This window comes from Siphateles boraxobius, unplaced genomic scaffold, assembly GCF_051911475.1.
Source record: "Siphateles boraxobius isolate OS27281-9 unplaced genomic scaffold, OSU_SipBor_1 26, whole genome shotgun sequence".
NCBI classification, from domain to species: domain Eukaryota; kingdom Metazoa; phylum Chordata; class Actinopteri; order Cypriniformes; family Leuciscidae; genus Siphateles; species Siphateles boraxobius.
The window spans coordinates 5058187-5081742 of NW_027508876.1; the positions used below are offsets into that span (position 1 = coordinate 5058187).

Sequence of the window (23556 nt, forward strand, 5' to 3'; positions counted from 1 at the left end):
CGAGAGACTGTTCACGTCACGTCTGCCCAGCGAGAGACTGTTCACGTCACGTCTGCCCAGCGAGAGACAGTACACGCTCTGTCTGCCCAGTCAGAGACTGAGCACGTCCAGTCTGCCCAGCGAGAGACAGTACACGCTCTGTCTGCCCAGTCAGAGACTGAGCACGTCCAGTCTGCCCAGTCTGAGACAGATCCGGAAATGCTCATTTGTGTGGCCGCCAAGGCACTTACGGACTATTTGGAACGTCTGGCACGGATCCTGGATATGTCTGTATCTGCTATTTCCGAGTCAGAGCCAGAGTCGGTTCCAAAGCCGGGGCTAGTGTCGGCTGTTCCAGAGCCGGAGCTAGTGTCTGCTGTTCCAGAGCCACTGTCTGCTGTTCCAGAGCCGGAGCCAGTGTCTGCTGTTCCAGAGCCAGAGTCAGTGTCTGCTGTTCCAGAGCCGGAGCCAGTGTCTGCTGCTCCAGAGCCCCAGGTAGAGCCATTGGCTGTTCCAGAGCCGGAGGCAGAGCCAATGTCTGTTCCAGAGCCGGAGGCAGAGCCAGTGCCCGTTCCAGAGCCGGAGGCAGAGCCAGTGCCGTCTGCCTTCATGGACCTGGACTATCTGGAGCGTCTGGCTCGGATCCTGGACATGTCCGTGTCTGCTGTTCCAGGGCCGGAGCCAGTGTCTGTTCCAGGGCCGGAGCCAGTGTCTGTTCCAGGGCCGGAGCCAGTGTCTGTTCCAGAGCCGGAGCCAGTGTCTGCTGTTCCAGAGCCGGAGGCAGAGCCAGTGCCTGTTCCAGAGCCGGAGGCAGAGCCAAGGCCTGTTCCAGAGCTGGAGCCAATGTCTGTTCCAGAGCCAGCGCCTGTTCCAGCGCCAGACCTAGTGTTTGTTTCTGTGTTTGTGTCTGTCCTTGTGACCATTTCTGTTCTAGTGACTGTTCCTGAGCCGGTGTTTGCAGTTCCTGAGCCGGTGGCTGCAGTTCCTGAGCCGGTGGCTGCAGTTCCTGAACCGGTGGCTGCTGCTCCAGAGGCAGAGCCCGTGCCTGTTCCAGAGCCGTAGGCAGAGCCCGTGCCTGTTCCAGAGCCGGAGGCAGAGCCCGTGCCTGTTCCAGAGCCGGAGGCAGAGCCCGTGCCTGTTCCAGAGCCGGAGGCAGAGCCCGTGCCTGTTCCAGAGCCGGAGGCAGAGCCCGTGCCTGTTCCAGAGCCGGAGGCAGAGCCCGTGCCTGTTCCAGAGCCGGAGGCAGAGCCCGTGCCTGTTCCAGAGCCGGAGGCAGAGCCCGTGCCTGTTCCAGAGCCGGAGGCAGAGCCCGTGCCTGTTCCAGAGCCGGAGGCAGAGCCCGTGCCTGTTCCAGAGCCGGAGGCAGAGCCCGTGCCTGTTCCAGAGCCGGAGGCAGAGCCCGTGCCTGTTCCAGAGCCGGAGGCAGAGCCCGTGCCTGTTCCAGAGCCGGAGGCAGACCCAGTGCCTGTTCCAAAGCCAGTGCCTGTTCCAGTGCCAGAGCCAATGTCTGTTCCAAAGCCAGTGCCTGTTCCAGTGCCAGAGCCAGTGTTTGTTCCTGTGTTTGTGTCTGTTCTTGTGGATGTTACAGTTCTTATGGCTGTTGCTGAGCCGGTGTCTGTTCCTGAGCCGGTGTCTGTTCCTGAGCCGGTGTCTGTTCCTGAGCCGGTGTCTGTTCCTGAGCCGGTGTCTGTTCCTGAGCCGGTGTCTGGTCCTGAGAGGGCATCACCGCCTTGGCCGCCCGAGGGGTCTTCACCGCCCTGGCCGCCCGAGGGGTCTTCACCGCCCTGGCCGCCCGATAGACTCTGTGTTTCGCCCTGGCCGCCCGATGGACTCTGTGTTTCGCCCTGGCCGCCCGATGGACTCTGTGTTTCGCCCTGGCCGCCCAATGGACTCTGTGTTTCGCCCTGGCCGCCCGATGGACTCTGTGTTTCGCCCTGGCCGCCCGATGGACTCTGTGTTTCGCCCTGGCCGCCCGATGGACTGTGTTTTGCCCTGGTCTGTTCCTCCCGTCCCATCCTGGTCTGTCCCTCCCGTCCCGCCCTGGTTTGTGTCTCCTGTCCCCCCCCTGGCCTGTCCCGCCCCGCCCTGGTCTGATGGAGCGTCTGGTAGCCGCTCCGTAGGGAGGGGGTTATGTCACATGTCTGTCCTGTCTTGTGGGTATTTTGTTATTTTGAGCCATGTGCTCTTGTCATTGTTTGATCCCTCCCCCTTGTTATCTGATTATTGGTTTAATTGCTCCACCTGTCTGTCTCGTTACCCTCCTTTGTTTGCCTCCCTATTTAGTCTTCCCGTGTTTGCTGTCTTGTGCTCGTTCGTTGTATTTGTTACGTAGTGTTTGTGTTTGCGCCTTGCCTTCCCTTGCCTTGCCTGCCTTGTTCTATGTAGTTTTGGTTTGTTTATTTTATGTTTTATCTTCATTAAACACTTCTTTCGCTCTGCACTGGAATCCACGGAATTATTCCCACACGCACCGTGACAGAATGTTGTAGCCTGCTGTGGCTTTGTGATGCTAACAAGTAAGGTAAATAACACACATTTCAGATTATGCTGGCTCCATAATGTAACATTAAATGTGTTAGAAGTTTACATACGGGTTGCGTTGCATTTTTACGGAAGTTACAACGGCTTTTGAAAAGGAACAGCTACTTTATGCAGGCTGTGTGCTTTTGTTTGTGGATTGACTGTTTTGAAACTTATATGGTAGTTACATAGCCCCTAGACCTCTGTTTGTCACAGTTTGCGGGTTTGCTTGCTCATTCTGTGTGTACTGCACTGGTCTGATTGCCTATCAGCGCCAGCTGCGCTGACGAGCGATCAGATCAGTCGCAGGTGTGTCTCGTTTATTAGTCCTATATGTAGTGCTATGTTACTCATGTTCAGTGTCAGATCGTTTGGGTTGCTGCTTCTTGTGCTGATCTCTGTTCTGTGCAGTTTCGGTCCTGCTCCCGGTTTGCACGGATCTCCTGTTGTCGTTCTGCCTGAGCTGTGGTCTGCCTGTGTTGAGGATATTCACGGCGCGTCATTTCTCCTCTACCCTGCTTGGATTCTACTCTGCAGTTCTCGTGGTTTCCTAGGACCTGCTGGGTGCCTGTTATTTGCCAGCTATTCTGTTTGTTCTTCTGACTGTTTACAATAAACTTTATTTTCGACTCGCTACTGGATCCGTTGTATGCTTCCTGACACTGTTATCACAAAAAAAAAAAAGCCAGGACATTTAAGTTTTGACAATATGGGACAATATTAGGTCTGCTGTTTAAAACAAATGAAGAATGTAAGTTATGAATATATCTGAGGATCTGTGAGACCGAAGGATGACCGCCACTACGGTCTAATAGGATGATAACCTTCGTTCCGCCTTCTCTCGAGACCTTATGCAAACAAAGTCATGCCCATGACCCCGGAAGCGAAAAGTCATGCGCTATAAAAGGCGAGTTAAACTTCCGGCACGTTTTCTTACCTTGAACCTTGAAGTCATCCTTCGGTCTCACAGATCCATAGTTATATTCATAACTTACAATCTGTAAGACCTCACTCTGACCGTCACTACGGTCTAATAGGATGACTCATGTCAACAGGGTCACAAGGAACTACAGACTCCGAACTATTAAAACCTCACTGGGCAACAGACATCAAAACTGCAGTGCTGACAGGCGTTGTGCCAGTTACATAAACTCTGTCAAATTTTGCAAATGTACATGATGTAGACCATGACACATACACTTCTGGTTGAGTGGGCCCGTATTCCCATAGGAACTGGTAGCCCTCTTTCCGTATAACCTCAACCAACAAATGTGACAAATGTTGCTTAGAAAGTGACAACCCTAGTCTAGCCTTTCCATAGCAAACAAAGAGCTGAGAATGAGACTTCCTCAAGGTCTGAGTAAAATTTACATATGTGCGTAATGCCCTTACTGGATAAAGAGTGAGCAAATTCTGCTCATCTGCCTGTGAAGAAGGGGGTTGAAATTGAACTACCTCCATTACCTCCAGATTTCTGAACTGAGGATTAAGTACTTTTGGTAAAAAGGCAGGGTTGGGCCAGAGCATCACCCCTGTGCCATCCGGCCTCCAACGTAAACAATCTTCACTAACAGATAGCGCACACAATTCTCCTTCCGTTTAAGCAGAGCATATAGCCAAACAAATTTTTTTTATCTGTATCCGCCATAGGCTCGTACGGGGGCTTAGTGAGAGAGTCTAGTACAAAAGCCAAATCCCAATTTGGTACCCGAAAGTGCGATTTGGACATAAGCGACGAGCTCCCTTCAGGAACTGACCTACCAAGAGATGTCGGCCTAATGGCTGGCCATCCACTCCCTCATGAGATGCAGAAATAGTTGAAGCATTAACCCTGATTGTACTGGCTGCTTTGCCCTGATCCAGTTGAGCCTGCAGGAATCTAAGGACAAGTGGGACAGAGCAGGTTATTGGAACAACATTCATGCCTAAACACCACTCTGAAAAAATTATCCACTTTATGGCCTCCACAAGACCTAAACTGCCTTCTTGTACCTTGAGGGAGTACCATCCCAGGCAATGGGTCTTCTCCCTGGAGGCAAAGAGATCTACATGAGCTGTCCCGTATCGGGTCCAAAATTGGGCTATTGCAACCACCACTCTCCTGGGAGAGGCCCTGTTCTGGACAAAATGTTGGCTGCTCTGTTTGTCACACCTGGGATGTGGATTGCTCTCAGTGAGGTCCATGTCAGCAGGTTCGTTGCCACCTGGAGACAGCATAGTGATTTCGTCCCTCCTTGGTGATTTATGTGGTAAACTGCTATACTGGTACTGTCCGTTCTCACTAGCACATGCTTGTGGCAAAAAAAATGGTAACAGACCCTTGAGAGCGAGATGAACAGCCCTCAGTTCGAGCACATTTATGTGTTCTGACAACCAAGGGGGATCCCATTTGCCCCTTACTGACCTGCCTTCCCAAACAGCTCCAGCCTGTCAGTGATGCATCTGTTGTTATCACTGATCTTCTGTGAGGAAGATTGCCCAGTGGGGTTCTCCTGCGGAGAAAGTCCTTGTCCCTCCAATGGAGTAAGACCCCAATGCAGGCCTTTTTTCACTAACAGCCTTGTTCTTCTGTCCTATTTTGGATGAAGACGAAATGAATTGAACCATCTCTGTATCGGGCGTGTCCTCAGTAAGCCTAAGGGAATTACCATTGATGCTGCCGCCATCAGTCCTACCAGCTTCTGAACCCTGTGGGCTGCACAAGCTTCCCCTTCTGGAAGTGACCCAATGCCTTCTCCAGGCTGTCTATTCTCTGGAAGTGAGACATGGCTCCATTATTATGGAGTTTTTCACCTGCTTTTGAGGCTGGAGACTGCTGGGGGGCTTATTGTGGATAAAACCTACTGGTCTGAGACCACTCTCTCCCAACTGGCCTGTGAAAGTTGAGAGGTACAGTCGACGGCCAGCCCCTGACTGCTATGCAGGTCCACCATCACGTCCTGCACCCCTTCGTTAACCTCTCTGTTGGGCTCCCCCACGGGACTGAAATCTCCTCTGGGGAACACTAACAGGATTGCCACTCGTGTGTCTAGAACAAGCAGGTTGCTGCGGAATTTGTGATTCTCAAGACCTTGGTCTGAAGACTGGAGCTGGTTTATGACAAGCCCGCTGGACAACTTCTCTTGTTGTAATGGGGCGCTCAGCCTTGACCGGGAATTACTGGCAAATTCATTAGTTCGCTTCTTATGGTCACTGTCAAAGAGGTTTGTGCCAGCCATACCTGTCTATGACATAAAATAGCCGAAGACATAGCGTCCCCCACATCACGTGACAATTGTGAGTGGGCTGCCAGAGCAGAATCCACAAGGTTCCTAGAATCCTGGTCATCCGCACTTACTGTTTTCCTTAAGGATGCTAAGAGGATTGGCAAAGCATTGCCTGTATGAGCTGCACGTGCAGTGGCATTTAATGATTGTGAGATCAGACGGTCAGTTTCCACACACTCCTTTTTGGGACAGCGAGGGTTAGCAGATGCATAAGTTGGTCCCAGAGTTGTCCATGATGCTATTTCTTGTTCTAACAGTGGCGTGTCCCCAATCCAGTTTATTTTGGGTAACTAGGGTGACCACCTCCAGTCAGAAAAAATGTGGGTACAATGTGGGACAGACGTAATAACTTTAAACTTAAGATATATTGTCTAACTAATTTACCAAGAAAAATTTTTTAAACCCACCAACTAAAAGATTAAGACACTACCTGACCCAAAATATCACCCAAAGTTTCTACAGCTTTAGGCATAGGCCTAGGCCTATAAAAGACAAAACACTAATTTTGCAACATCTCTCTTTATTGGGACTATCAAATTAGTCAACTGTCCAAAGGACCAGGCATTACGAAACAACAAAAACAACAACAAAAAAATGCTCTCAGTGAATCAAATTCACCTTAAAATACAAGACACAAAAAATATTAGGCCTAGCTTATTTAAGTTCAACAAAATATAAGGCCTAGCCTATACAGTGCAAAATATTTAGGGCTTGCCTATAGAAAGTTTAACTATTTCTGTGCAAATAAGGTAAACCAAATTCTTTTTTTTTATAAGAATGGCTATATGGGATAAAAAAGAAAAAAATCTCCCATCAAGCAGACACATATTTTGCCTATGTGTCAACACAATCCAGCTGGTAGCAGGCCAACAGCATTCCCCAGCACCATGGATAGCACTTTTCTGAAACACATGGGTAGCAGCAAACCAACCAAATAAAAACCAACATAGTGTAGCAAGAGGACCACACATATATATTCTAAATTTTACACAACGAATGTTCATTTTACCGTAATTGTTCTTCTTCATGAATTTATACTTTTTGTCTGTCCGTACTGCATCCAGGAGAGTTTTATCTTTCAATGCATAGCTGTAAAACTCTGTGCAGCTATATCCAAAGTTGCTCTTGACTTGAATCTCACTCTTGATAAGATCCACAGAGCACCGGTTTCGTTGGTCAGTCCATGCTGCAGTCATCAGTGAAAACACTCTTTCCACATGTGCATTTGTCACAGGGATGCTAAAGAAAAAGGATCCAAGTACAGTCAAATTTGATGTGCCTTGGAGCAAAGTTGACCACTTCTCCACAACAGGAACTGTTCTCTTTACAACCTCCTGCTGGCGTGGCAAAATCACACAGTATTCTTCATAGAGTTCATCCATGTTTAGTTTATCTCTCATCTGGAGGATCTCCACCACATCACAGAGATGAGAGAATGTGAATTCACTCTTAAGTCCTAACAATGCCACATGCTTGTGAAAGTTGCTGTCTGAGAAGTCATGCCATTTGTCATTACTGTAGAAATTAGAGAAGTCCTGCTTGATTGCTGTTCCTTCACAGTCTGGAAACTTTTGGAGAAGTGCACTGGTTTCAACTCCAAAAAGGAGTCTGCCTGCCGCTGCTGGAGCTTTCTCTGAAGAGTGGAGAGAGTGTCATACAACTCATGGAATATCTTCAGTGCATTATGGAGGAAGGACAGATAGGCCTGTAACTGAAGAGGGAGCCCATCACCGTGTTGATCCTTTTTAAAAAGCTTCCATAGCACCTTTGGACATTGTTCCTCTTCTAATGACAGATAGTAGGCCTTCACTGCAGGCCAGCTGACATTAAGCCTTGAGACAGCAGGCCATATACTTAGCCATCTTGTTGGTACATGCCTCAGTAGAGCATGATAGTCTTGATCCACAAATTCAAACAATGATTTCAGTTCTTCAGTGCGCTTTGCAGATGATGAGAAGTGACTGTAAATCTTGTTAGTTGTACATTCGATGTCTATGTCTAGTTTGTCTCCAGCATATTTTGCACAATTATGCATGACACGAGCCATACTATTAGCCTTGATAATATCAGCATTATCTGCTTTCAGCTTCTGATAAACAGATTTGAACTTTCCATAATTCACACTGGCGTTATCAGCAGTGTAAGCAGATATCATCTCTAGTCTTCGGCCATTCTTTCAGTTTGTTAGTAATCTGGCGGTGAATTGATTCTGACGACTCTGCGCTATCCTCGTAAAAATCAACAACTCTATTCTTTAACCCAAGCTCTAGGGGTCCGTGGTTAGAAGCATCTGACGCCACTGAAAAAAACGGTGTGTGCGTTCCACCCGCAAGCATAGGTGACGTCAGTTCTTGAATACATTTTGCCACTGAGACCGGAGCGAGGACATCTGTTACAAAAGATGTTGCTTTGGTGCGGCCACACAACATTTTCTTAGCTATTTCAGAATCTGGAAAAATTACTGGGGCTAACTTGTTACGGCAGTCGGTAGAGCGATATGAATGTGTGTGATGTACGGCATGATAAATGCTCGTCACTTCTGCTGCCGAAATTTTGTCAGCCTGTGGGTCATTTGGTTTATTGAAAAAACGATTGCACTGATTTGCATGTTTCTTGATGATGTGCTTTCTTCTCTCCAGGAACACGTTCAGCACGTCAGACGAGTGCTCCAGAGGCTTTTAGAGAATGGGCTTTTTGTCAAGGCGGAGAAATGTTCGTTTTAATGCACAGTCGGTCCCGTTTCTGGGTTATATCGTCTCCTCCGAGGGGGTGCGCATGGATCCCGACAAGGTTAAGGCTGTGGTGGATTGGCCAACTCCAGATTCCCGTAAGGCCCTACAGAGGTTTCTGGGGTTCGCCAATTTTTACAGGAGTTTTATTCGCAATTTCAGCCAACTAGCTGACTACCTCTGACTGCCTTGACCTCCACCAAGACGACGTTCAGGTGGCTCCAGAGACGTGAGAAGGGGAATCCCCAGTGAAGGCTAGCTAGATGGCAGGTGAATGGACTCAAGCGATCTCCCAAAGGGCTGGATGCGGAGGAAACAAAGACATAAACTCCGCACTAGAGACTAGTCGGAGTGTTGTTTTCCAGGTCGCCCGTCTGCTAAACGTGGTGTTTTGAGTACTCTCCTGTTCTGTCTGTCAAGAATAAACTGCTTAATTGCATTTGGATCTACGACTCATACTTGTGTAACTGCCGAGTTTTATATACTCTGTTTATATAAAACAGAGTTTGCAGCAAAATTTCTCATGAAGCTCTGTGTTGGAGCGCGTATTGTTTTCAGAGAAACACAGAGAAACACATTCTTTCCAGTCACGTGAATGCTTCACTTTGCGTGTCGGAATGTTTCAACCCAGACCACTACTCTACAGTTTTTGGAAGTTTAAGTCCATTTACTAATTTTTTAAATATAAATAAGCCTATAGCCTATGTTACATGATCATATATTCGGTCATATTATAAACAGCATAGAAACCATAAAATAATTAGACCACAATTTACTTGCATCAAGCAACTCTTTTGGTATTTTTATAATTAATATAATTGTTACATTTAATTTATTGCCACACTTTAATATGTGAATTATATTATCAGAAAACTGAACATTTAGCGTTGCTAAGCTTTTGAGATGCTTAAGAGATAAAACAGCGCTGCACACTTGGGTTTATGGCTGCTATAAATTTGACCTGCCACAAGATGGCGCTGTTTTCGACACTCTTGATGCTTCAAATCTTTTCCCAGAACAATCAGGGGAAAGCCTCAATGCTTCATGAGGCTTCATTTGCCCATCCCTACTCCAAATCCAAATATAGGACACCTGAACAATCAAGGTCTGTCAAAGGTGAGTTTGATCAGGGTTTGAGCTAAACTCTGCAGGGCCAGACTTGAGAAACCCTGACTTAGTCTTACAGAAGACAATAATATGTGAGAGATCATCTTACCACAGTTTCTCCAGTTTACAGCCAGGATCCTCCAGCACAACAGAGAGAAGTTTCACACCAGAATCTTGCAGTTTTTTATTAATCATATTCAGCTGTCTCAGTCGTGAGGGGTTTGATCTCAGAACTGAAGTCAGAGCAGCACAATCTTTATCTGTGACACCACAATCACTCAAACTGTAGAGAGATGAAATGCATACTTGTTAAACACTATAAACGGAAAACAAAAAGCAACAGAGAATAGAGACAAATCGGAGAGGGAGAGCCCTGTTACACACACAGACAAACTAATGTTTCATTCCCATAGTATCAACTCCAAGATGCAGGCGACAGGCGAATGCGCTAAAATATAATGAATAACGTGACAAAACCAATACGGCTTTAGCACCTCCAGTAAGGGAATCTACCGTTGGTGCTTGGAGCCCTAATAATCAGGGTAGATTAAATTGTTGTCATCAAAAGTGTGTTTCAAGTATGCTGTCATATTGCTCCAATATCATCTGACACAATAAATGTTTGTTTGTTTTTAAGTTTTATGAGCTTTTGATTTACTTTTATTTTAACAAGGAATTGCTTGTACTCAGTGATACTTACTGAACTTTAATCACAGGCAGCAGCTTCTGAAGAACTTTCAGTTTTTCAGCTTTATTGTTTTCACCAATAAATTTATTAAGATCAAAATCATCCAGCTTTTTCTCTGATGTCAACAACACAAAAACTACAGCTGACCACTGAGATGAAGAGAGTTTGGCTTCACTTATTGTTCCAGATTTCAGATACTGTTGTATTTCCTCCACTAGTGAATAGTCACCCAGTTCATTTAGACAGTGGAACAGATTGATGGTTTTCTCTGGAGAGTCAATGGTCCTGATCTTCTCCTTGATGTAATGAGCTGTTTTCTCATTGCTGTCAGACCTTCTTCTCAGTCTCATTAGTCCCTGAAGGAGAATCTGATGAGACTCCACTGACAGACCCAGAAGGAAGCGCAGGAAAAGGTCCAGATGACCATTTTTACTCTCTAGAGCCTCATTCACAGCTCTCTCATGGAGCTCAGAAAATGAAACATGTTTAAACATAAGTTGAAAACGGTCCTTAAACTTAGTCAACAAACTCTGGTTGGTGATTGGATCAAATACATTTATGTTGTTGTTTGTGAAAAAGAGGTACACATATAGAGCTGCTAGATGTTCCTGAACGCTCAGATGAACAAAGCAGAAGACTTTCCCTTGATACAAGCCAAACTCCTCTCGGAAGATCTGAGTGCACAATCCTGAGTACACTGATGCTTCTGTCACCTCAATGCCACACTCTCTCAGGTCTTCCTCATAGAAGATCATATTACCTTTCAAAAGCTGCTGAAACGCCACTTTCCCCAGTTTGAGGATCATGTCTTCATCTGTCAGGTTCTTCTCATAGTCCTTCTCATGTTTGATGTTGGTCTGAATGATCAGGAAGTGTGTGTACATTTGAGTGAGAGTCTTGGGAATCTCTCCACTCTCTGCTTCACTCAACATCTTCTCTAGAACAGTGGCTGAGATCCAGCAGAACACTGGGATGTGGCACATAATCTGGAGGCTCCTTGATGACTTCAGGTGTGTGATTATTGTACTGGCCAGACTCTGATCACTGATTCTCTTCCTGAAGTATTCCTCCTTCTGTGGCTCATTGAAGCCTCGCACCTCTGTCACTCGATGGACACACTTGGAGGGGATGAGATCAGCTGCTGCTGGTCTGGAGGTGATCCAGATGAGAGCAGAGGGAAGCAGATTCCCAGCAATAAGGTTAATCAGCAACACTTCCACTGAGGCTGATTCACTTACATCACAAAACCTCACATCACTCTGAAAACACAAAGCCAGACGACACTCGTCCAGACCGTCAAATATGAACAACATTTTATATTTATCACTGGATATTTCCATTTCTTTTGTTTCAGGGAAAAATACATGAAGAAGATATGAAAGACTGAGTGTTAAGTCCTTCATCAAATTGAGCTCTCTGAAAGGAAGTGGAAATATGAGCTGGACGTCCTGATTCGCTTTCCCTTCAGACCATTCCAGGATGAACTTCTGCACAGAGACTGTTTTTCCGATGCCAGCGACTCCCTTTGTCAGCACAGTTCTGATGTGTTTGTCTTGTCTAGGTAAAGGTCTGAAGATGTTTTTGCATTTGATTGGTGTGTCCTCTGTCGCTGCTCTCCTGGATTGTGTCTCAATCTGTCTCACCTCATGTTCATTACTGATCTCTCCACTGTCACCCTCTGTGATGTAGAGCTCTGTGTAGATCTCATTCAGGAGTGTTGGGTTTCCCTGCTTTGCTGTTCCCTCATACAGACACTCAAACTTCTTCATCAGATTTGATCTAAATGTTTTGAAGACATCATGGCTGTAAAATGAATACCACATTATTACATGAATTAAATATAGAGATAAATATATAGAGTCAAATGTATTATTCTGTATCATGAGACAAAGCACATATAAGGTTTATGCAACGTCAATTATTGAGGTTATGTGTGATGATCTCAAATAAACAAAAAATCCAACAAATTTACCTGACACCAGCATACCTGCTTTCATTAAAGTCCTGTAGTTGATTCATAGACTGATCATTCTTTTTACAGATGGGTTTTGTTAAAACTGATCTTTGTGGTGGGATTAACCTTAAACATCATAAAGAGAATTAAGAATCAGACATTCTGATACTCTCATTACCTTAATAATTCTATCAACAGTTTTTCAAAGTTAATAAGTAAAAATGCAATTAGTATCAAATCAACTAGTCAAGGGCACAGCTATAATAATTCTAATAACAAAAAAATATAGCTGTAAGCAGCAATTATCGGGGCCAAGCGCAAGAAGATAATAAGACTTGCCAACATGACTGTCAGACCAACTGCAACAATGCGCATTTAAAGATGATTCTAGTCAAAATTCCTGAATAATCAGATATACGGTTTCTCATAATATGATTTAACGGTTCATCACTTTCGACCAATAGGTGGAGCAATTACGAAATTGATGTGGTGTGGTCAGAGTGAGGTGACAATGACATGCAAAGTTTGGTGTCAATATAATAATTACAATCGTAATTTAGCTCTCTGTGCTGCGCATTTTACGGAAGACAGCTTCCAGAATCTCCACGAATTCAATGCCGGATTCAACTATTACTAAAACATGAAGCAGTTCCAACTTTAAACCAGAGGCAGCAGTTGTTGGGCCACAACCTGTAAGTAAGACTTAATAATTTTAAATGTATTTGCATGTATAATTTCAGACGTAATGTTTTAGTTTTATCAAGGACGTAAACAAATGCCAGCGCTGGCTTTAGTAGCCACTTAGTTACGCGTACAAACATTATGTACTAATTTTGTAAATGTATTTTCCATGTATACTTTATGACGTAATTTTTCGATTTGATCAAGAACGGCTTTAGTAGCCACTTAGTTACGCGTACAAACATTATGTACTAATTTTGTAAATGTATTTTCCATGTATACTTTATGACGTAATTTTTCGATTTGATCAAAAATGTAAACCAATGCCAACACTGTTTGTTTATAGTAGCCAGTTAGTTCGATGCTATTTTGTGTAAGACAAACGTGTACACCTAAAGAAAACGATACACTGAGTAAACTTAGTTTTGTGAATAGATAAACGGTTGTTCATTATATCGATAAAACAATAACTTTAAAAAACGGTATTACTCTGTCATTTATTCAGTTATATTAAATGTTTAATCAGGAGAAAACCGTATCTCAAAAGCTATAAGCAGCAGTAACATTTTAAAGTAACAGCGTATCGAAATTCTTATATAATAATAGTAGAATAGAAAAGAATAGAATAGAATAATAATAATAAAATGTACCATTCAGAAACGTTTTGTAAGAGCCGTGGGGAGGTTCTGCTTGACTCTCTTCATTGCCTCTTTCTGGGTCTGATTCTGGCTCAAACTGATATGGCAGTAGGCTATTGACTATCTACATTTGACCGGAGCACATGCAGCTTTCGCCCGTAAAGGTAATGGGCGTGAAGTTTCCGGACTACGTGCACTGCGCAGTTTAGCCAATTATAACACACCAGCCCAACTAACCAATCTGAGCCCGCATTGCCTGTTTCTGAGGGAGTGGTTTCATAGAATCAGGAAGTCAACCGGTCGTTCAAATGACAGAGGAGAAAGCGGCTTAAAATAAAGCTGAAATTTATGAAAAATAAGGCATTTTTTTTAAAAAACAGACACTTAGACATGTCATATTGCACCCCATAAACACAATCATGCAAAGAAAAAAAGCAGTAAACCACCCCTTTAAAGTATGTGTAAAGGTAATTCAGAGATTTGTTGCTAAACACATTATAAATGTTAGAAATGTATTACTTAAAACTAGTGTTGTTAGTCGATTGAAAAAATGAACTCGATTAATCACTGTGGTGAGGGGCACATGGTTCCTCAAGGTCTTTAACGGGAGAGAGAGAAAGGAGACGAGCAAGTAGGTCAAGTGCAAATGACCAACAGCTGTGTTTTGTTGCAGTAATTGGTGTGGAGAGACTGGATATAAGCCGCTGTGGAGTGAGAGAGAGGGAGAGAGAAGGACTGAGGACTCATACGCTGTCATCAAGTGGAAAGAGTTTATGACATAAAGTGGAAAGAGTATTTAATTTGAGATTGTTTTGTGCTGTAGCAAGGCTACGGTGAATGTGCTGTCTGCGCGCCTTTTGTTTTGTTTATTGTTTTTGAGTTTTCACAATAAAAGGTACAAGTCCCTGTCACACCGACCCTGTCTTCTTCCTTCCAAACACTGAATCTCATCACAATCACAATTTTTTCTGCGATTAATCGCAATTAAAAACACTTACGTTTTTATAGGTTTAAATTTAGTTTATATATTTTATAATGTAATAATTTCACAGTTAATCTCCGAATTAATGTAGAGACAACATAAAGACAGTATATTTTAAATACTTATTTAATGGCATCTTTTTTTATGAATGAAGGTCAGTATCACTGATATTAATACAGCTATTGATGTCTGGATAAAAAATTCCCCAATTTTAAACATTGATTATAGCCATTCATCATTACAGTGTTATTGAAAGCTACCAATTTTTGTTTAACATAATGATTTCCATTACACGAGAGTAGATGTTAAAACTTCATGCTGATTTGTACTCGGCTTTCGCCAAGATAAGCACCAAATAAGACGTAGCTTTACAGTAACCTATGCTTCTCCATCCATTTACGCTTCTTTCCAAATGGTGATGTGAATCTCCTTCTGTCTGGTATTAATAGCTGCAGTGTATTTGCACACACAACGGCTGCAACCACAGTGCGGTTCCCTCATGACAACCGTCTGGATTGAGCAGAGTAGGGGACATCTCTTGGGTCTTCAAGTGGGCACCTTCCGTCCTCAGTGTTTCGTCGACTAGCCCACGACACCTCAAGATGGCTCGACAGTGACTTTGGCGTCCCAGAGTCACCCCCCTCCGTCCCCCACTCAACTCAGCCCAGCTTACTGACCTTTATATCCCTCCTACATCCCATATATTAGGCTTCAACTAAATGTAAGTTAACTTCAAACAATCCTCAAATAAACTCATAATAAATGTCCTATTTACCGGTGCCCTTCCTACCTGTCTAACATATACAGAACAAAATATAGAATAAAGTTATCAAAGTACTGCATACATTTCTGATTAAATATAGACTAATCCTTATTAGCTACAAAAGTTCTTTGGTGAAAAGCAGGGAGAAATTCTCTCTGTTCCCTTTGTTCTTTGATTAACTTTACTAATAGACAGCATTAATGGCTGCTGTCCCTTTAAAACCAGCTGCTGCTGTACATAACGCTTCATTCTCTCACAACTCTTTACGTTCACAGACCTGCAAACTCACAAGTGGTGAAAAAGGTGACATGTTTCTGAATTGAATCCTTGTGGGGGGTTGCGGGCATTGTCTACCAGTATTTTTTTTTTTTTGTGTGTGTGAGTTTAACATGTAAACAAAGCATTCTGGTGCACTCTGAAATAAAGAATGTGTAAGTATTTAGTGATGTAAATATATTTATTCTAAAGTAATATTCTCATCAGTGTTCTATCAGCTTTTACATACTAAAATCTGCATATTTGTGATATTTACCCAAGAAGGGTGTTTTATTACCTTATTGTGCATTATCTTTAATGTCAAATTCTTACATTTGATCAATAAATTCAGTTAACCCTCTGGGGTCTAAGGTGTTTTTGGGGTCCTTGAGATGTTTTGACATGCACTGACATTTGTGCTTTTTTCAGTTGCTTATAAACATATTAATGTCAAAGGTGTTATTACACTCTATTTAGCACAAACAGGGCTACCATAATATGTGAGCAACATGTATGTACATGTTTGTATTTTTGAGAGAATATTGTTTATGCATGGTTATTGAAAAATCTAAAACTTAAAGTTTCTGAAATAAGGCCACAAAACAAATACTAAATGTGGCGCTAAATATAGACTAATCCTTATTAGCTACAAAAGTTCTTTGGTGAAAAGCAGGGAGAAATTCTCTCTGTTCCCTTTGTTCTTTGATTAACTTTACTAATAGACAGCATTAATGGCTGCTGTCCCTTTAAAACCAGCTGCTGCTGTACATGACGCTTCATTCTCTCACAACGCTTAGTTCCCTTTCGAAGGGAACTCAACAATACGTCAACGACGCTATGGGGGGAACGCCTCAGGCGTGACAGGTGTCTGAAATCACTATCAAATCACGTCAATCATATTGACCGGCGACAGCCCGTGAATCATTAGCGTGAATGATTAACGTGCGACCTGGAAGTATAAAGGGGCGCCTTGCAAACATGACAAATCATCTCATCGTCTTCAGGGACTGTCTGTTTGAAAACGCTACTCAATGAAACGGTAAGAAAATGAAATGTACAGCACACGAGTGTGTTTTTTCCTGCCTGGGAGACAGAGGTGGAAAGTAACGAATTACATTTACTCGCGTTACGTAATTGAGTAGTTTTTTTGTGTACTTCTACTTTTTACAGTAGTTTTTAAAATCTGTACTTTTACTTAAGTACGTTTTCTTTGAAGTATTGTACTTCGCTACATTTGAAATCATATCCGTTACTGAGTAAAAAATAATAATACAAGGGGGAAAAAAAATATCACACACTCCGGAAACTACTGAATTGATTGAAGGGCGGGAGAACAAACGCGCAAAAAAGGTGACGCAGACCCAGCTGAAGCTGAAAGCTAATTAAGCGCCAAGCGAATTATGGCCAGTATGAAAAGTAGGAAAAAAAGCGTGGTTGTCCTGGAGGATAGAAATCCAATTTGCAAAAAATGTGGACGCAAAGTGGCTGCAAAAAGAGGATATAGGACACCATCCCTCCTGCAGATAAAGGTATGTCCCGATTTACGTGATGCAAAGGGAATCCCGGAATCCAGTCATGAAAATGGAATTCACTTAATGCAGATGTCACGTAAAACATGCAAAATAATGGATGGATGAATACACGAAAAGTAGAACTGTGCAATAAATCCAATCGCGACATGGTCTGTGAATATTTAAGCTAAGCACAAAAATACTGCATGTAAATATATAACCCTATTTGTTCTGCTGAGCTGCGTTTGTCTACTACTGAAGTACTCGTGACGTTCATGGTGTTTTCAGCGTCTCACAGACAATTTGAGGATATGAATACATGAACATTTCCAGAGCTGCTCTGAGAGAACGCCAAATGAGCATTTTCATAATTTTATTTGAGAAAAACCATTGTCAAATACACTTTGAAACAGGGCTTCACAACCCGTCAAAATAAAAGTTCGGTTTTACTAGGAGAAATTATGACAGAAATATATTACTATTGTAGGCATACAATAGAAGGTAGCCTATTTCTCAAAATAATAATAATAACAACAATAATAATACATTTTATTTGAACATTATTTAAAGGAATATTTTTTTTTGTCCATGGTTTAATTTAGTAAATCTGTTTTTGCAGCGCTTCCCCCAAAAATAAAAGGACACAAGTTTAAATTTACATTTGATAACCACCGTTTTTGATAATATATTTGGATTAAATCATAAAAAGTAGGGGTGTAACGATACCAAAAACTGACGGTTCGGTTTTCCCACGGTTTTGACGTCTCGGTTCGGTTCGGTTTAGAAAGCTAAAAAAAAAAATTTAAACAGTGGTTTAATGAAAAAATGGTGTCTTTGTCTTTAAATTAATTCAATTACAATTAAACGTTTTGCAAAGATTAAAAATTTGCTAATGCTGTATAGGGAGCCGCACATTACTATAACATTAAAGGTTAACAACAGAGCCTAAATTTAGATGCTATTTATTTTTTAGATATAATAATCAACACCAAACACATTGTATGAAAACATGTAAACTGAACAAAAGGCAGTTTTTGCATTAACTTTACTCTAATTTGTTATTGAAATATAATAATTTACACAGTTGCTGTCATTTTCATTAAAGATATTTTAAACGTACTTTAAATAATCAAGATATAATTAACAGGTTAAGTAAAATATAATATATAGGATAATATTGTGCATTTATTTAGTGCAAGAGTTAATTTCTCTAGGAACCAACAAGTTGTGGACACTGAATCACTTCCTGCTGAGGTAAATATAATGCTAGTGACAAGCTATGCAGTTTTATTGACGTCTTTCCGCTGCTGAAACACTGATTGAGCGATTACACGAGTTATGATGCCTTTCAGTAAGTATACTGTATTTTTCAACATACCTTCAGGTGTCCATTCATGTTTATTCTGTAACTGAGGAAGAGATGATCGCGTTTACTCGCGTTTACTCAGCGCTGCCGCTACTGTTACAACTGTTACAGTTACCGTGGTGACAGATAGTTTTAAACTGTGGGTACAGATTGTCAATTTACATCCATGTGGACAGATTGGTAAACTGTGCCTAGTTTTGTAAAACTGTGCACACGGTAGTTTATTTTTCTTCTGTAATGAAGCTTGGCTGTCCATCTAGTGAAAAATGTTGGTACTGCGGCCAAATAAAATCTTACTGAAAGCTCATTTTTTGAGATATCAACCTAAAATTTGGAACACAACTTCTTCAGATTTTTGGGTTACATTTTCTGGCAGTTTTAGAGTAAAATATATTTTGTAATATATATATTTTATATAAAATATAAATAATTATATTTTTATAATTTTATAATTTATAATTTTATAATTATAATTATATTATATTTTATATTTTCATAAACTCAAACTTGTATAACTTTTTTTCTGTTTCACTTTCATAATTTCATAATACTTCACTTCAACATTAATCTGGCAAATGTCTTCTTTAAAACAAGACCAACCATAGGTCTATATTCCAAAGCATTCTTGAATTACAACCATTTAAGTTTGAATAGGGATTTTCACGTCTATGCGAAAAAAGGGGGAGTGACAGTTAAAGGGTTAAACAATATTAAACTATAATATCTATATCTATAATATCTAAAATATAATTTATATATAAAAACTCTCCTACAGTCCAGTCACCATCAGTCGCCATCAGTCGCGACTCGCACGTATTTTCATTTAAACGTCACTCACTGACGTTTTCCTAACCAGAAAAAAAAACCGATTGCCCTGCTCTGCCTCTGATTGGCTAGTACTCATTGCCATCTGGGTCAGAGCCAATTAGAAGCAGGATGTGGGTGGGAAAAAAACTCTGTGTATAGGGAAAGGGGAGAGACAGAGGGAACAGGCAAGACAAACTCCTACGTTTAAATAACATATAGAAAATATCTGCTTGACAACGAGCTGAGAACAAGCTCAAATAAGCAACTACACTTTAGAAACAAGCCCAAAAAAAAACGCGACCCGCGACTACCAATATTTGTAAGCGACTTTACAGAAAAACAAGCCCAAAGTCGCTTATAATAAGCGGACTTGGCAACACTGATTCCAGGTCCAACCAATGAGCCGGGCTGGGCGGGGCCGGGGTAGCTTGCAGGGCGGGGCGTGTTCGGTACGCCATGAGAGTATCGCCATTAGAATTGTGGGTTCTGTATCGCGGTTCTTCGGTTTGGTTCGAATATCGTTACACCCCTAATAAAAAGAAACATTAATTTTCTGAATAAAATACATTTCATAGGACAATATTATTCTTAAACATTTTAATAAATTATTAATGTTAAAAATAAGTTGTTAATCTAATTCATTATTAATTATCGAAGTTAATTGATTAGACATGTTTTATTGAAATTTTAATAAACAAATTATTTCAAGTTTGTTATAATAAAAGCATTTGTTCAACCAAAAAAAATTCCTGTTTTCATTAATTTAACTGTCATTTTAACTGATGATAATAATAATAATACCCATAATTTAGTAATACAGTTTATTTATTTAACAATTGATTAATATTGTAAACCGTGATATTTTCTGAGACGTTACCATACTGTGAAAATCTTATACCATTACAACCCTACACGGGAGTTGTAAAAACAACTACCCCCGCTGTTAAAAAAGTTACTCAGTAACTTTTACTCTGAGTCAATTTTAAAAGAGCTACTTTTTACTTTTACTTGAGTAGATTTTTATACCGGTACTTTTACTTGTACTTAAGTAAAATTTAATTGAAGTAGTAGTACTTTTACTTGAGTAGAATATTTTATTACTCTTTCCACCTCTGCTGGGAGAAGAGCGCGCACGAGGGGTTCTCGAGGGAATCCTCTGTGTGAACTGTGAGCGTTTTTCTCTTAAAACGCTCCGCTCTCGTCTGGCCCTCTTCTCGAGTGAAGGGGGTTCAACGTCTGGTCCGCGTGGTCCCGCTCGTGCCGAGGCAGAGCGGCGACTTGCATCATGGGCTTCCAGATAGAGCTCATCGATCATCTTGAGAGTCCTGTAAACCTCTCAAATGATTCAACGGCTGACGAGGGCGAACTGCAGGCACCAATGGTTTCCTGCAGTTGCTGCTCTTCAGGACGAGCAGGAGATGGCTGAGGAGGTTTATAATCAGGTAGATCCTGAACCCTCTCAGCCACCCTGCCCCGTGTATGCAGACCTGGTGGATGTTGTGGAGCGCGCCGCCAACAGGCTGTAGCTGCCATGGCGACGCGCTAGAGGAGAGACCGCTCGCGGTAGGCTTGGCGATCGGTTTCTCCCCTGCCATACACACCAGCTCAGGTGAGCCTTCCATTCCTTCCTGATCTTCACACGGAGATCGAGAGGGCATGGAAGAGCCCATACTCTGCCAGTATTCACCGACATCAGCGGGTTAATTTCGCTGATGTTGAGGGGGTCGCAGAGCATGGGTATGTGTCGATGCCGCCCATTTGACGAGTCGTTTGCGAACTATCTCGTGTCTGGGCAGGCGTCGACACTGAGAGCTCCAACCCTGCCATCCAAACCGCTAAAGTCAACAGCACGTTTGAATGGCAGAGCATACACGACAGCGGTTCAGGCTGGTGCTTCCCTGCACACTATGGCGGTGCTGCAGGCAAATCAGGCCGACCTGCTGCAGGATCCTGCATACCGCTGAGATCCGGTTCCACACCCAGGCAGGCGGGAGGGCCTGGCCCTTCACGGTCCGAGGACCGTAGACAGGGCCAGAGAGCCAGTGTCGCCTCTCGTGCGCCCCCTCCGTGGAGGAACAGGGCGCAGAAGAGGCGTGACTCCCGCAAGAAGAGGGATCTGAGGGAGGTTATCCAGCACAAGCGCACACAGTGTCGCTGATGGATAATCTCCCCGGAGGGCTTCATTAAAAAGAAATCCAGCCCTCTCCTCTCTTCTGACTCCCCAGACGTTCATTACATCAGGCCTGGGGCTGGGCCTATGATAAGAACGATGTTCCAATGGCCCGCCTAGGCTTGGCTAGTAGAAACGCCTCTTTCAGGCATGTAAAGTGGTGGACCCCAGGGTCATAAAGAACTATCTGGCGAGTCTTCACTCTGCACGCCGCAGGTGAGCTGACTGGTCTTTTAAGAGTAATTTTTTGTGAATTAAAATTCCGAGATGTATCTCTCTACAGACCTCGTTCCCTGTATAGAGCTATGGGGTCATGTCAAGGTAATAAGGTAAGAGAAGTTTCCTGGATCATTAGGGCCCTGAAGTTCCCCGTTAGGTGGCCAGAACGATAACTATGGTAGCCTTCGGGCTGTTAGCCACCTCAGGGTAGAGTAGTTGGTCTCTCTCTTAGAATTTTTTACTTAGAGTTTTGACTGACGCTAGAGCTTCAGATAGATCTTATGTCCGGCCCACGGGTCCGTTGACTTCTTCCTGAGTATTTCGCCCCTTGAGCTCTGTTTGGGTTTCATTAGGCTGAGCGATTCTGCAGCCCTTTGTATGGAATAATACAGACTATATTCTTTAGTAAGGCTGTGGCTCCTCCGAGCCCTCAGATTGATCTATGCTTGCAGGCTGGCCCTCACCAGGGCCGCCTCTGTAGCTGGCCTAGGCTGTGCCAGGGATATTAGAGGCGCTCTGCTAAAAGTTTTAGCATTTCTTCCTCTGACCCTTCACTGTGTGAATGTTGGTTTCTAGCATCCCTGTATAAACAGCCTCCTCCCGTGGGAGTCGTTAGGCCAAGGCCCGCCCCCTTCTCTGCATTCTGGGGTGACTAGAGTAATGCAGCGTGGTGCTGAGGATGGTTTGTAAGGACATGGTAGGCCTCAAACAGGCCTCCGTGGTATATATGTCTTTATTGAGCAGGGTTAGGCCGTCTTTCGCTTCACGAAGAAGACTGGGTTTCCTGCCCGACCCTGCCATGCAGAACTGGCCTATGGATTTAGGCCGCCAGTTTAGGCTTCACTCACCTCGCTGAGCTACTGCTCGAGCGCTAGGTTGTAGGTGGTTGGCTTTCATTCAAGCCCCACTCCCCTAGGTTGGGCACAGATACATTTCTGTCACCCCTAGAGCCGCTGGCAGGCCCGCACCCTGATAACCTCAGGGTGAGGTGTGAGTATTCCCCTGTGATACAGGGTAGGTCTGAGCACTTCACTCCCAGTTCTGTTTTATCCCACCTCGCACCACTATGGCTCGGGTCGAGTATGAAGTAAGCTTCACTTCTTCTTTGGTCGAAGTACGCTCCCCTGAAGCCAGAGCATTGCCCTGAGCTGACGCCCATGCATAGATGGTAGGCCCCTGGGGCCTCCGTTGAGGCAGAGTGGCGTATGTTGTACTCCCCTTGTTTTAAGGGTGCTAGCTTTCTTGCGGAGTACACTGCCATGGGCAATGTGATTAGGCACCAGGATGCTGTAGGCGGCCATTAGGTAGTAGGCCTCAGCAGGCCTCCTTGATTGGACAGCCCCCCAGAGGGCACTGTAGGCCAGCTCACTTTACGTGGCTGGCCTTGGTGGTTCGGGCAGTTGACTCACTGATGGGTAGTAGGCCTTAAACAGGCCTCCTCGGAGGTGAGTCCCTACATTGTGGGACATACCTTATAGCGCTACTGGAAGCCCATTAGTGAATTATGCTGTGTAGTATGGTTTCCAACAGTGTACTTTATGGCAGAATATGACTTGCTATTAGCTAGTAGGCCCGACCAGGCCTCCCTGATAGGCGAGTCCCCAGCTGGCTGGCCTTAGCAGGCCACCTTATACTTTCACCCGGACTCAGGGCTCAAAGCTACCAGTGAGTTCCCACAGATAGTGGTGACCAGGTGGTAGGCCTCACCAGGCCTCCCTGAAGGTGAGCTCCCCACATACTGTGGTTGTAAGGTAGCAGGCCTCTCTTGGCCTCCCTAAAGGATCAGGTAGTAGGCCTCTCCGGGCCTCCCTGTAACGCTCCCTAGTGGTGCTGGGTTTATGAAGCTAGTGGTCTCTTGCTATCAGTTTCAGCTAGCCTTAATAGGCAGCTGCTGAAGGCGAGCTTGCGCCCTGGCTCGCTA

The 23556-nt window shown here is 43.6% G+C and overlaps 1 protein-coding gene across 1 annotated transcript in view; it reads right to left on the reverse strand.

Annotated features, from left to right (window-relative positions):
* LOC143751603 (NACHT, LRR and PYD domains-containing protein 12-like) overlaps positions 1-23556 on the reverse strand; it is a 93309-nt gene that overhangs the window by 48024 nt on the left and 21729 nt on the right. Inside the window, exons 3-5 of the mRNA XM_077244186.1 lie at positions 12277-12369; positions 10302-12092; positions 9711-9884 (exon numbers count right to left, since the gene is read on the reverse strand). Of these exons, the coding sequence (XP_077100301.1) occupies positions 9711-9884; positions 10302-12092; positions 12277-12369 (2058 nt within the window). The remainder of the gene's footprint in view (positions 1-9710; positions 9885-10301; positions 12093-12276; positions 12370-23556) is intronic.